At 33.5% G+C, this 15,131-nt stretch overlaps 1 protein-coding gene across 6 annotated transcripts in view; it reads right to left on the bottom strand.

The window, feature by feature from the left end:
- TRIO (trio Rho guanine nucleotide exchange factor) overlaps positions 1–15,131 on the bottom strand; it is a 600,806-nt gene that overhangs the window by 115,168 nt on the left and 470,507 nt on the right. For all 6 annotated transcript variants that reach the window (XM_074199605.1, XM_074199606.1, XM_074199601.1 and 3 more), the window contains 5 exons: positions 12,772–12,864; positions 10,054–10,165; positions 6,868–7,058; positions 4,723–4,824; positions 229–371 (listed from right to left, as the gene is read on the bottom strand). In XM_074199605.1, coding sequence (XP_074055706.1) covers positions 229–371; positions 4,723–4,824; positions 6,868–7,058; positions 10,054–10,165; positions 12,772–12,864 — 641 coding nt within the window. The remainder of the gene's footprint in view (positions 1–228; positions 372–4,722; positions 4,825–6,867; positions 7,059–10,053; positions 10,166–12,771; positions 12,865–15,131) is intronic.

Here is a 15,131-nt window from a genome sequence, read left to right as displayed (position 1 = left end):
AATGTGTGTTGACTAAAGTGGTTTGTTTCTTTTAACCTTCTAATTGTGAAAATTTTCATAATCTATGTGCCACCACACAATATCACATTAATATTCAAAGGTATCAGTAAGGGATGGAGGAGGGAGAAGGGTAAGGGAAGAAATTAGATAGAAGTTTGAACACAATCCTTCAGTTGGTTCCATTCTAATGGATGAGAGTCAACCTGGATGTTAACAATGATCACATACCTTCTTCCCTTCTGTTTGGCCGTTGGTGCCGTTTTAGGAATATGAATTGGTTCTTTCAGAGCTCCTTTCAAATGAATGGTTCTTTCCTGTATCACCTCTCGAATATGTTTGATCCAGTCCTGCTTATTCTCTATACTGGAAGCCTAAAAACAAAAAAAGTTATAAGTCCATTTTTAAGGCAAATAATTCCTGTTGCAGAATTTAAACATACCAAAATATATGCATTTATATAACATACATGCTCATGTGCATGCCCATATGCACACATACCCACACCCACACCCAGCATTTCAGTCTCTTATTTCAAAATAATTACATAAGAGAAGATATAACCAAATACTGTCTCTTTTTTGTGGCTAAGTAGCAGAGGAGATAATAGGCAGAGAAAAATGTTTTGTTAACGTATAATTGATCTGTTCCCTCTGTGCTGACCATGTTAAATAATTTCCCTATTTCTTTCTGTGCTGACTTCCATTCCATTGTTCCAAGTTACTTAAAGAAACTACCTGGAGGGGCAGCTAAGTAGTGTAATGGATAGAGCATCCATCCTGGAGTCAGGAGGACCTGAGTTCAAATCCAGCCTCAGACACTTAATAATTGCCTATTTGACCATGGGAAAGTCACTTAACCCCTTGCCTTGCAAAAAAAAAAATTAGTTCTTAGACTATATAGCATAAAGAGATGATTTTTCAAAATCTCCTTTAGGTTCTCTGTACATATATTACAGTACATAAGTCGCCAAAGAGCAAACAATGGCATCTGGATTAGAATTAACCACTCCAATTAGCTCTTAGTTTAAGACTTCATCAACTGGTTCATTGTTTGACTATTAAGATAGATATTTGGATATTAAAATAGATATTGCTCTTTGGCTGGATTTAAAATAACATTTTATTGCTCCACTACAAACTTAAAGAAATGCTCTGAGAAAATGTCTGCATGTTCAATTTGACTTTTTTTTCCAACATGCATAGAGAGGAGATCTTTGTCCCTTAAGAGCTGATTTCTGGAAATCATTATCCTACTATATGAGAATCATTCCTTTTAGAAACGATTGTCACAAACTATTTAGAACAATAGACTAGGGATAGACAAGGAAAAGATATCAGCCAAAGAAAAATGGACAAAACTAGTTTGGTTAAATAAACAAACAAAAAACACCCCCAAAGAAACTGAAATCTGATAACACAGTTTTTAAACTATGTTCTCCCCCCGCCCCCGTATTGTTTTTGAAAATCATGTACTATAGACAATAAATTCTATAGAACTACTTGGTCATGATATAACAGTAAAATAAATGAAGGAAAGGGAACAAGTTGGTTTCTGACTTCCTCTTTGACTTGGCCTTTAGGCCGAATGGGCCCTTCCTCCCTGAAATCTCATTCCCCCTCCTCAATCCCTTTCTTTAGCTTGCTTTCTTCCTCCCATGAAAAGTATTCTCAAGAGAGTGAGAGAAGGGGGGAAAAAACCTTGCAAATCTCTGATCTACTAGAATTGGAATGCCTCATGAAAACAATCAGAAGTTAAAGAGATATCATCTGGGTTAGGGCAAAAAAGAAACAGTTTCATAGAGACTGGAAACAATCAGGAAAAGAAGGAACTGTTAAGCTTACTTAGAAAAATTATAATGCCTATTATTTAAAAGGGATGAGTTAAGGATTGGATTTAGAAGAAATTATAAAACCTTAATTTAAAAAATTAGGCAAAGACAAAAATATGAATGACTTTATAGAGAAATACAGTCCTATGAGAAAGAAGACCTAACCTGGATAACTGAGCAAAATGTTCCTCATGCTGAAGGAAAGGGCAAATGATTTGTTTTATGCAATGTATAGTACTGAAGGTATAAGCAAGTGGTTGCAATAGTAGGCACATTGTTTTCAGGTTCTGAAAGTAAACAAAACTAAACTTGGTTTATGGAACTTTCTGGTAAGATATTATCAATGATTTTTTTTACAATATAGTCTTTTAGATTCCTGACTAAATATGTTTTACTCTCTTAGAGAACATTAGAAAACTTTAGCTAAAGATTCCCACAAAGGATTCAGTTCTTTTGCAAATATAAGCTTTCCCAGAAGATGTTCACCCTCTGAAACATACAGGAAATCTTATTTTTGAATTGTGTCATACATTTTTTATGATATCCTAAAGGCACATTGTCCGTATTTGGTGATAATGTCTGGAAAAATTTCCTAGATGCCTTTTTAAAATCAAGGAACATATGACGATTTCAAGGGGAGTATCTTTCAGCTCAGAGTTGAAGACAGGGGGTGGGCTCTACATAAGTTTTAACACATGCACATAAATAGTTCCCTGTTGGCCTCTGCACATGAAGCTGCTATGGCTATATATCTTTGTAAAGTTTATGGTCCCATAATGCACACACTCACAAACTTCAAAAAACTTAGAAATCCCATTTACCTAATATTTAGCAATGTGTTAGCTGATCTGTAGATGACATTGGGCCAAACCTATCATATAAACACTGGCTTTGTGATTATCCAGATATGTATTTCTATATAATGCAATCGTATATGTGATTGGTCAAAATTAGGTAAAATAATAGTTTCCGTAAATAGAGGACTCAAATACTTATAAAATCAGTATATATATATATATATATATATATATATATATATATATATATATATATATATATCCAAAGTACCCATTATTTGCATAAAACTTTGCATAAAACAAGAAAAGTTATTGACAGAACCGAAGACTAAAATCATAATTTCCTGAAAGTGTATGGGAACATTTTTTTTTTAAAGTCAAAGACGAAATAGCTGAAATTCTGATTCACACACTGGAGTCTCGTTAAGCATTTGGCATTTCTCCCAATATTTCTCTGTAATAAATCTGTAGCTATAGGTTCCTCAAACTCAGACATCCTTAAATTGCAGCTCTAGCCTCTGGCTTCTAGACAACTCAAAAAGCAAAATCCATCTGCATTTTTAAAAACTCTTTGGAGTCCCCCCACTAAATAAGACACACATATCTCATATCACCTTTGAATAGCTCTTCACTGAGATTGGAAACCCTAATTTAAAAAAAATTTTGTCTCCTAGTAATCCATATTAAAAATGTCATACTACTTTTGAAACCACACCCTAAAGAGCATCTCCAAAATTATCCTCACTTTGTAAAAGGGAAGTTAATACATAACATGAGTTCCCCATGGCAGCAAATAAACTTAAGGTAGCAAGTTTATAATCTTTTACGCCACCAGTTAACCAAGAATCTTTGCATATTTAAAACTCAGCTTTTATTACTGTGGTCAAACCAGTAAGACATAGTTAGTGCTTTTAACAACATTTGGGAAACTATCCATCAACTTGTTAGTATTCAAGCTGAGTCCCATATCTCATTCTTCTGACTGCCTATAAAATCAGGTCAACTGATCAACAGTATAGAAATGAAATGAGGGAAATAAAAATAAATTTTCTCTCTTTTCTTAAAAAAAGTAAGTTAAGGTAGAATTCAGCAGTTCATTTACTCACTAAAATTAAAATATAACACTGTTCATTAGTTGTATTTAGCCAATATGGGAACTTTATCTTCAGGTTTCCAAGCAATGAAACCATTTATATTTTGAAAGTCAAATGCTTTAAAAAGGCATATATACAAGCATGATACATTTTTCATGTGAAATAAATGCCTACTGCCACTGCCTCCTACACCCTTCCACTACCCCTTCTTTGTTGCTTTTAATGGCAATGATAGACTATCATTTTAGACTCATAGCCAGGGAGTCATCTTCACTCTCATTTCCAATCAGTTGCCAAGTATATTTTATCTCCATCATCTCTCCTTCCATTCAATCACTCCTTTCCATTCCCACTGCAACCATTCTGGTTTAGATCCTCATTATTTCTTGCCTAGATTATTATGATAGCCTCCTAAATAAACTTCCTATCTCCTGTTCATTCCCTCCTCAGTCTTTTCTTCACACTCCTCACTGACCAGAAAATAAATTACCAACTCATAAACCTGGTATTTGGGCCCCTCCATGATCTGGCTCCAACTTTGTTTTCTAACATTACATCCTACTCCCCATGACATTCTCTGTGTTTGAGCCAAACTGGCCTAGCCACCATCCCCTATTCTCATCCTGTTCTTCCCCTTTGCTCACACCATCCCTAGTACCTGAAGTACAGAAATCAGAAGAAAGAGAACTCTGCCCCCCTCTAAGTTTCTCTCCTTCAAGGGTCAACTTAATTGCTAACTTCCCCATTAAACTTTCCTTACTATCCTTTGTGCCCAAGGAAACTGAATCCCTGATGAATTTCTTACAGTTCTCTATCTAACATTCTTTGGCATTTTTCACACTATACTTTGTATAATAGATCTTTGTCTCTATGTTGTTCCTCCTACTTATATTATAAATTTCTTGAAAGAAGATTCTGTATATTTAGCTTTGTAGTCAATAGTAGGCACTCAATGTTGTTGAACTGAACTACTGACATATTTTCAAGTGTCAGATAGACATACCTTTAAGACAATTTTGTTATCAGAAGTTGGGGTCCTTCCTACCCACAGTGCAAATTTGCAAGGATCTCCTTCAACATGTTCTGTAACACCCAGTTCTGAGGTCTGTACAAAACAAAACAATAGATACTATAATGACTTAACACAAATAAAACTGCAGCAAATTTTGAAGATGATATCATAGTCAAAATTGGTGACAAAAAGAAGGGTTGTAATTTTCAGCAGTGGAGAGAGTGCCTATGCTAATAAGATCACAGGTTCATCTAAGTATCTTAGGATGTACATAGGCAAAAATGACACAGAGAAATTAAAAATCATAAAACTCCTGGATTTCACCCAAAAGTTGCGATCTCCTCTTTCAACAACTTATTTGCTAGAGGAGTCTTAAAAAGTACTTAAATTTACTAGTTCTAATTTTATTTTCTTCTATTTTCTTTAACTACCTCTGGAAGAATTGCTGAAGAATTATGAAATAGCTAAATACAGGATAGGAAGAGGTTAAGTGATCTGGAAAATCAAAGATCAAAAGAATAGAACAATTTTTTTTCTTAATCCTTAATGCAGTTCAACCATTTGCATTTTCACAATGAATAAAAGCAAATTTTAAAGGCAAAAAATATGAAAGTAACTTTATTTTGTGTCCTAAAATTAGACTGAGGGATCATCTAATGCTGAGACATCTCACTTCTGTATGTGAGCAGTCATTTTAAGGGTTAAATTCCTACGCTAGTCTGTAGATTAATTAGGCAAGTTTGGACTTGTAGTGCTAACTTTTTAGTATTCCTCCCTGCTTTCCTCCAACAAGTAAACCCTAATACCAGTTCTCCCCCTCCAAGCAAAAGGAAGTGAGTCATAATCTGCAGTCCTGGAGGTGAACTCTGAGGGAATCCTAAAATACAAGATAAATTAAATGAAGATGTATTGGCTTCTAAAACATATTAGCTTAACCTCAAGGGACTGTTTTAAAGCCAAGGAACTCAAAGTGAATTACTACTCAGCAACGTTGCTTTTTCTTTTCCAGTTGGAATGTGATCTAAAATGATGTAAGTTATTCTGTAAATTGACAACGCCAAAAGGGATAAGCCTGAAGAAACGGTACAAAATGATGAATTTGAGCTTGTGAATTGCAGAATTTTTGACTCTTTGAATGACACTAAGATAATTCATAGGTAACAGAACTCTTACTGCTCTGTAATTTTGAATAATAAATGTGTGTATGTATATATATATACATATATATATATATCGGCATATATAAATATCTTGTTACAAATACATAATGTTGATTCAACTCATCAAAACTCCACTTATTTTATCTTAATGACATTGTGACAAAAAAATCAAATTTTATTCTCTGTTCTTTTTCAACAGAACTGATAAATAAAGTTATCATTTTCATCTAAGAACAATTATATGTTGATTTCAGCATAAGTGATACAGGATATAAAAGAGGAGTTAGAATTTAGTATGGATCACATGCATTACTAAGAAAGCAGAAATATGGTTAATAGGAAAGGATAAAAGCCTTAAAATGTTATATTAATGCTCATTATTATTACTATTCCTAATATTCAGCTACTAAGAAGAAAGGGTACCATGTGTATATCTATTGAAGATTAACACTTATGAGCAAACTTCTACAAGGAGATACTTTGTAAAAATTTTTATGTTAATTAATAATATAGAAAAAAATCATAGAATGATATGACTTGTTTGATACACTATGTTAAAAGTGACAAGGAGTAGAATATGGTTTAAACTCAGTAAAAATAATGGCACTGACCATTAACAGGCCAGAAAAACCCAGATTCAAAGCCTACCTCTCTTAAGCTCTCTGGTCTTCAGTTTCCTCATTTATAAAAAAAGGAATAGAACTAGATGACCTCTATGGTCCACTGCTATTCTAGACTTATGATTTTAACATTTTCCTGTGATCTTAGTAAAATTCCTTGAACAATGGAAAACAAGTTTCTAACATGGTTGTTATTTCAGGTTTTCATAAAATTGTATATGAGAGCCCTCTAGTGAGCCAGAGAGAATTAGAAAATTGTGAAGATGAGAATGTGAAAAAAAGTTTTTTTTTTTATCTGGAATAACAAATTTTTATATTTAGCCTTCAAGATTAGCATTCTGGATAACTATACTTACAAAGAGTTTGCTTTTATAAAGATACTTGCTTCTTCCACTGGAATCTTTCACCTCTTTACTGAATACTAAGGACATCTCAAAAAGAAAGAGATGTCTCTCCCGACCCTTTCGGATTAAAGTTTTTGGGTCCCAGACTTGGAAGGATTCCTGAAGGATAAGTTCTCCCTGAGATTCAATATTCTCATCAAAACCTGAAAAAACAAAGGGAAGTGGGGGTGGAAGAAAGATAAATGAATTGGAAAGAAAAAGTAAGAAACGACAAACATAAAGGCTTTACAATTATTATTTAAAGACTTGTAATGTACCCACCAATAGTTGCTAAAGTCTCCTCCCCCTAAACTACCGTGTATTCCTTGTTACAATGGTGCAATGGATAGGGCACTGGTCCTAAAGTCAGGAAGACCTGAGGTCAACTGGTGGCCTCAGACGCTTGCTAGCTGTGTGACCTTAGGCAAGTTATTGAAGATCTCTATAATTCAGTTTCTTCAAATAGAAAAATAACAGTATTTACTTCCAGGGTTATTGTGAGGAGAAACTGAAGTCTTATTTAACACACACAGTAGTTCCTTCTTTCCTCCCTTCGTCCCTTTTTTCTTTCTTCTCTTATTCCTTCCTTCCTTCTTTGGCTCTTTTATTCTTTTCTACTTTTGTTTGTTCCCTCCTGTCCTTTTTTCCTCTCTCCCATCTTTTTGCTTAAGCTTATACTTTCATGAAACCAATAAATGATGTTATCTTCTGACTTCCTAACTGAACTTCTAAATTTACTTCTGGCTTAGAAATTTGGGTAACATTCCATTATAAATATATAATTAATATAAATAAAAATTAATATAATTCCATATATTTTGAGAAAGTTTTAAGGATATGCATTGAAGGAGGCTGTATCTTAATTATATGGCCATTTCTTATCTAAATCAATTCTAACATACATGTCACTAGAAGTCAGTAATCTTTAGGGAGAAAAATTTTAGCTTTAGCATATACTTTACAAGTATAGTTTTTCCTTCTTACAAAATTCATTAGTGGGATGTCAATCAACGGTCTAGACCTTCCCCTTAATCTTTTAGCTATGTATATGAAGGATGATAATCTTCCTAAAACATTACTCTGTATGAGTTATTAACCCCCTACTCAAAATTTTTCAATAGCTTTCCATTGTTTACAAGAACAAGCTTCTTGGCCTTGTCATTAGTATTTTCTTTCTTCTGACATTACCTTGCATTTACTTACCTCATTCCTGTTCTACACCTGCCCTCCACATGTCTTTCCCCACCCAGTAGAATGCAACTTCCCTGAAGGTGAGACAAGTTTGTTTTTGTCTTTATGTTGTCAATGCTTATCCTGACACATTAGAAATGTTAACTGAATGTTGCCTGAACTGGACTGAATTTATCGGCCGTATCTCCAACACTCCCCATAGGAAGACTCTTCCAAAAGGCTCTATGCCATTGGCGCTGCTTGAACCTAGAACTCTCCTCCCCTCTGCCCAGTCTGGAAATCCTTCTCCTAGCCTCTTACTGTTATTAAAATGTAGTCCATTCCCATAACTTCCAAGAGATCATCTCAATTGCCCCAGTTCTTTGGGGGTCACTCCTTCCTCTCAATGGCGGGTGCAGTTAGGGCTTGTACCATTCATTTGATATGTCATTTACTGCCTTGAACTGTTATTCATATTTTTATGTCTAGGTATAATGAGAATATAAGCTCCTTGAGGTAGGAGCTTTATAGCCATGGTGTCTAGTCTTGTATGAAAGCATATACTTAATAAAAGGTTTCTTATTAATAATGATACTGTTGGTAAGGACCAGAGAAACCATTTGTTTTTCAGGATTATTAATTACAGAGAATTGATTGTAACCTGATATACAAACACTGGCTACTACATGCCATTCTCTAAGATGTGAAAATCACTGTGTAACAGTGTTTGCTATGTGGGGATTTTTAACCAATTACTCAATTAAATTCTTAATATTTCAGCTTATATTCCTATACCCAATTATATGTTTCAAGATAGACATCAAAATACATTGGCTTACATAAACTTGAGACTTTGTTGATTATAAGGGACTGTAGAAATAACATTAGAGAATTCAGTTTTTTTTTATAACATTGGGCATACAAGAAGACAAAAGGTAGCATGGCACAGGGGATGGAGAGAGCGTCCATAGGCAGGTTATATACCTCTGACTCACATTGGTCATATGGCCCTGGGCTGGTCCCTTAACTTCTCAGTTCTCTAGGGAACTCTCAAAAGTGTCAACTTGCATCAAAATAGGGGTGTTGCTCACCTGGGAATTCCCTATACCTTTGTCATATGTAATTATGAACCTTTTGGGGAAAATTTGACAAAATCATCAATGGAAGAATATATTGCTTATACCCAGTTTCAATCTGGGGTTACCACTGAAGAATACATTTAAAAGTATTACATTAATGGTAAAAGAAATGTTTTAAGTAGTAAAAAATATGACCTCTCAAGACTCTTCTAAGTTTTTCTTTAATCCTGAAGAGGGAAGCCTCACATAGCTACTGTCTCAAATGCTTTTTTGAAAAATTATTTTTTTTCACTTATCAAGCCTTTATTTTTATTCTTCCTTCTAACTGAGGGAAAAAGAAAGGGTAAAAACTCTTATAACAAATAAGCATAAATAAAGAAAACAAACTCCTCAGACTTCTTGATCTGTTTTAAAAAGGAGTACAATGAAGAGATCTAATAGGTCTTTCAGGAGTGTTGTTGACATTCAAGTGGAGATTAATCCATGGGCTCCTATGTAGCTCCTGTGCCTCTACACAACCATGCAAGGGAGAAGCAAAGCATTTTGCCCTCAGGAATATAAAGATACTCTCAGGCCAAGTATCAGAGAATCCAGCGGGCTAGCCTTACACATTTCTGACAGGGTTGTAGATTTTATAAAAATTTAAGAGCTATCTTTAAGAAAAATTTTCAAAAAGAGGAAGGGTGATGGGAGAGGGGAAGAGCAGAGAGAATTCATTCATTATTATGAAGGTTGGATCAGATAACCCCACTAAAAAATGTAAAATGAACAAAAAAAGCAAAATTCCAATAAAACCCTAAAATTCAAAGGCCAAGCGATAAATAATAGTTCCAGATTTTTAATAATTCAAAACATTTGTTTCCAGTGATCCATATAAATTTAGTATAAACTTTAGGAAGATATTTCTCACCTTCAAGCATGCTAAGGTGCATGGCATCATTGGCTCGCTTTGGCACACTGAGCATAACCTCAAGGCCATCTTTAATTTCTCCTTTGCCTTCTTCACAGCAAGTGAGTAGCTCCTGCAGAAGATTAATACTCATGAACTGATATGTATTGAATGAGTTCTCCAGGACAAATTATAAAAAATAAGAAATATGGACATTGCCCTCAGAATGCTCTTCCAGTAATGTCTGATTTTGCTGAACTGAAATAATTTATGGACACAGCCTAAAATGGAGGATAGTGAGCATACCTCAGAGTAAGAAAGGACTGTCCCCCCCCTTTAATAAATTTATTAAAAACATTTATTTAAAAAATTTTCAGGTTCTAAATTCTCTCCCTCCCTTCCCTACCCTTTAAACAAACAATCAATATAATATCAATTATGCATGTGAAATAATGCAAAACATATTAAAAGTACTATATCTGACCTGTATTGGCTAATTCTGGACAAGTCACCTAAACTCTCTGTTTCAGAAAACTTTCTAAGACTAATAATTGCAGAACAGTTGCAGATTTGAATTAGGAAAGAGAAATGACTGAGAGGTCTCAATACCAATAAAAATCATGGATCTGCATCTAGAACTGTAACGTTATACTGTAAGAGTTTCTGTAGTCATGGTAATTTGTTTTGTGCAGTGCCACATTGTCTTTATTTTTTTAAAGAAAAAATTCAAAGTTTAAACCAAGATTTACCTTGGAACTTATGTGAAATTATATTTCAGATTTTTCTGTGGAAGCATCATATTATAGAGTGAACAATAAGGTAACAGAAATCCATTTTATGTTAATTCTACAGTTATCAGTTATTTGTTGTTGTTGTTATTATTATTATTATTACTGTTGGAATTTACCAGGCCAGTGATTTTTTTCACTCGTGCAGGGAACAGAAGGTAAGAGACTTTTGTTGCTAATGAAGATCAGCTTTTCTCTGTGACTTACAGTATGACAGAATTGCCTGGGACCTGCTTGGCATCATACTGTCAATATGTGTCAGAGGAAATATGAATGAAGCTAATAGATCTCTGTCCATGGTTTTTGCCATCATCACTACCATCCCATCATGGGTAATGAAAAATATTTCCAGAAGTATTCTTATTATTGGTGATCTTGGAGGTAAACATGATAAGGCAGAATATAGCAGTTGATACAATATTCTCAGTTCCACTAGGTCACAGGATCATAGAATTTAAAAACTGGAAGGGTCTTTAAAGATTATCTGACCCATCAGCATTATTTTATAGATGAGGAAACTGAGGACAAGATGAGTCCAATGACATGCCCTCTGACAGAAATTGAAGTAGAAACAGCATTTGAATTGAAGTCTCTTGGCTCCTGATTCAAGGTTCTTAATAGAACATAGGAGGACCCTGAGAAAAGTCATTTAACTATACTGCCAAATCAGATTATTTATAACCCATTGGCACATATACATATATTATTTTACATAGTAAACTGAAAAATAACTTTAAATGGCAGTTTAATAAGACTAACTATCGACATAAAGCCCTCCTTGTTAGAAATTTAAATAGTTTGAAACATATTAACCTTGCTGAAACATTAATGAACATAAAATTAATTTTAAGAATAAAAGGTTAATGTTGTTTGACTAGATGAGATTTATATGAAATATTCCTTAAGAAAATAACAAATGAAGAGACAGAAGGCTACCATTATTATTTTTCTAAATAAGACTAATCACTAAAGTCACAAAGGTAGATTTTTACATACAAATTTTAGCTGTGCCCTTGAAGGTCTTCAGACATTCCAAACTCTTTGCATCTATTCCACTATCTTACCCTCAGTTCATGCCTTGGTACTGAGAAGCTAAAACAATACACTTGGGGGGACTGTTTGGCTTTATTATATCCATTTACTTATTTTTGTCTCTAGTATATTAACTTTAAAATTTTTTCTGTAATTATTTTTTATAATAAAAATACTTCTCCAAAAGTTTGTCTCATAAAACTATTTCTTCAACAGTTAATAACTTTTGTCTTTTGAAAATCTACACATATAACTTTCATCATATGCAAAATTCTATCAAAATTCATAATAAACTTAATACAGTGTACACATAACGAGGGCAGCCAGATGGTGCAATGGATAAAATGGAGTCTGGAGTCTGGAATCTGGAAGACTCATCTTCCTAAGTTCAAATCTGACTTCAGATGCTTATTTGGTGTATGACTCTGTCTCAGTTTCTGAGAAAGGACATTTTTGCAAAGAAAACCTCAAATGGGGAGGGAAGGTTGGTTGTTAAGAAGAGTCAGACATAACTGAAATGACTAAACAACAATACTAATAACAGCACTTAAATAGGTTGTAAATTATTTCTATGTATCTAGATGGCATACTGTGTACTAACTATCTTTTTTGTTCTAATTATTTGTCATACTAAATTCTTAGGAAACTTGTGAAATTAGTATTTGTAACCAAATTTATTCTTGTAGATAATTATATTCTAAAAAAAGATGATCAGTCTGGATGAAAGTCAATACCTGTAACCAAGACAATAAAGTCTAATAAATGAATTGTATTTAACAAAAGTTGTATAAAAATAGATAATTAATATTCCAACTGTCCAATTTTTGAAAAAACCTATATAATATACAAACAGGAAAAATGTAAAGATATTAAGAGGGAGTTTTGCCTTCTTATATTTAAAAAAAGTCAAAATACTTACTTTTAAAAGGAGCTGATATTTTGTTATTCGTTGGACAGGCTTAATAAGGTACGAAGAAATGGAGTTGGCTAGTCCATGCCGTTGTTGTATCTCCTGTATAAAACAACAAGATTTCAAACATCTTAATTTGGAGCAAACACTGAATTTTGCACTATATACCATTTATTATTATACTGTTTTAAATATATATATATATAGATAGATAGAGCATATAAGAGACTTTTTAATTATATTCACTCATACAAACTGTAACTTGAAAATAGCATCAAAGAATTTATCCCTACACATATACCATCCTTCATTGATTTCTACATTCAAAGATGGTTATGACTAGAGTAAAAATTTCCTTATACATTTCATAAATATCAAAACTTAATTTCTCAATCATGTAATCCCATCATTGACAATATGATCATATCAATTTAATGACTGATTCTCAAGTGACTTTTCTTTATTTACTTTGTCAAATTTGAATATTCTTGACATTTAACTCTATGCCTTCAGATTCTCCTCTGTATACTTGATTTCTCAATAATCCATCAGTTCAGCTTTATAAGCTTGCTTTCTTCTCATGCTTTTAAATTGTAATGACCCAAATTATAATTTTTTATAATTTTTTCCACAATTGTAAAATATGTAAAAATATATATGTAAAACAATGTAAAGTTGACTTTTCCAATTTTTCAATATTCCCATCTTTCAAATTGGACATCAAAATCACATCTGAACATTTAAAAATATCTTATAAGACTATATACATATATGCATTTATGACAGTGTCTATTTAAACTAAACCAGTTATGAAATAAATGCTTGCTTGTGATCAATCAAGTAGAGTTTATTCGTGAAAAGAGATATAAAGAAATGACAAAAAATGATTACTAGGGGTGGCTAGGTAGCGCAGTGCATAGAGCACCAGCCCAGGAGTCAGGAGTACCTGAGTTCAAATGGAGCCTCAGACACTTAATAATTACCTAGCTGTGTGGCCTTGGGCAAGCCACTTAACCCCATTTGCCTTGCAAAAAAAAAAAAACCTTAAAAAAATGATAGCTGCAAAGTCACCAGGGGGAGCACCAATCAATGAACTATTTTTTTGTTAAGGTTTTTGCAAGGCAATGGGGTTAAGTGGCTTGCCAAGGTCACACAGCTAGGTAATTATTAAGTGTCTGAGACCGGATTTGAACCCAGGTACTCCTGACTCCAGGGCCCGTGCTTTATCCACTGTGCCACCTAGCCGCCCCTAATCACTGAACTGTTGCCCAGTTTTTTAGGGTGTCAGTATGTTGATGAAAGAATGCAGACAGAATAAAAAATGAACTTCTCCTCTTTCCATTAAATGATATAGCTTATGTGGGCTAAAGGAAAAACATGGAATTTGTTCCAGTTTCAGTCATTTCAGTTCAACTTAGCTAATGTTAATTAATAAGGTATTCATGTATTAGTGGTTCAAAAATGGAGAATTTTAAAAGAATATAGAAATGAATGAATTGAGTATAATGATATAAAAAACTATCATTACAGATTTTTTATAGATATGGCCTGATTCTGTAATTTCAAAGGTATAAGGAACCTCCCAGATGAAAAAAACTCATCCTACCAATGCAGTTTGGCATTCTTCATTCAATTTATAGTCTTAAAAGGTTGCTCAAAGCAGTGATGTTAAAATTGAATGTAATGGAGATCACAAAACCATAAAAATCTTTTTGGGATATATACTAACAATTTTTAAAATGTAATGTTATCTTTTTATGGTATTTTTATGGTTTTTGCTATTTTCAAATTATATTTTTTATGTGGTAGATCACATGAGATCAGTGAGCCACGTAAGCACTAAGACATTATGTGACTTGGGGAAATAGCTAGGTGGCACAGTGGATAAAGAACCAGCCCTGGAGTCAGGAGGACTTGAATTCAAATGTGACCTCAGACACCTAATAACTGCCTGGCTGTGTGACCTTGGGCAAGTCACTCTTAACCCCATTGCCTTAAATAAGTAAAGACTGTATCAGAAATTAAATTTCAAATCATTTTCCTAGCTCCAAGTATAGCACTCCATCCATTATGGCACAATGACTCTCAATAATCATTTAGAGTGCATTTTTGAAATTCTTGTTATATTTTATTTTATGAATAAAACTCATCTATGAAGTTTCTGCAAATAATCAAGAATACTCTGCTTCTCTGAAAATATCCTTAAAACATATGGTAATTAGTCTAAGGAAATGTTATATTATTCAATAAATAAATCTCAAAATTTTTAACTCAATCATAGAATCAGGGCACTTTAGAACTAGGAAGAACCTTAGTAATTGTCTCATCTTACTCCTTCATTTTACCCATGATGATCCTGGGTGATTTGT

This window comes from Macrotis lagotis, chromosome X, assembly GCF_037893015.1.
Source record: "Macrotis lagotis isolate mMagLag1 chromosome X, bilby.v1.9.chrom.fasta, whole genome shotgun sequence".
In the NCBI taxonomy this organism is placed as follows: Eukaryota; Metazoa; Chordata; class Mammalia; order Peramelemorphia; family Peramelidae; genus Macrotis; species Macrotis lagotis.
Note: the sequence above shows the minus strand (reverse complement) of the source record. Positions and strands in the feature narration are given on the sequence as shown.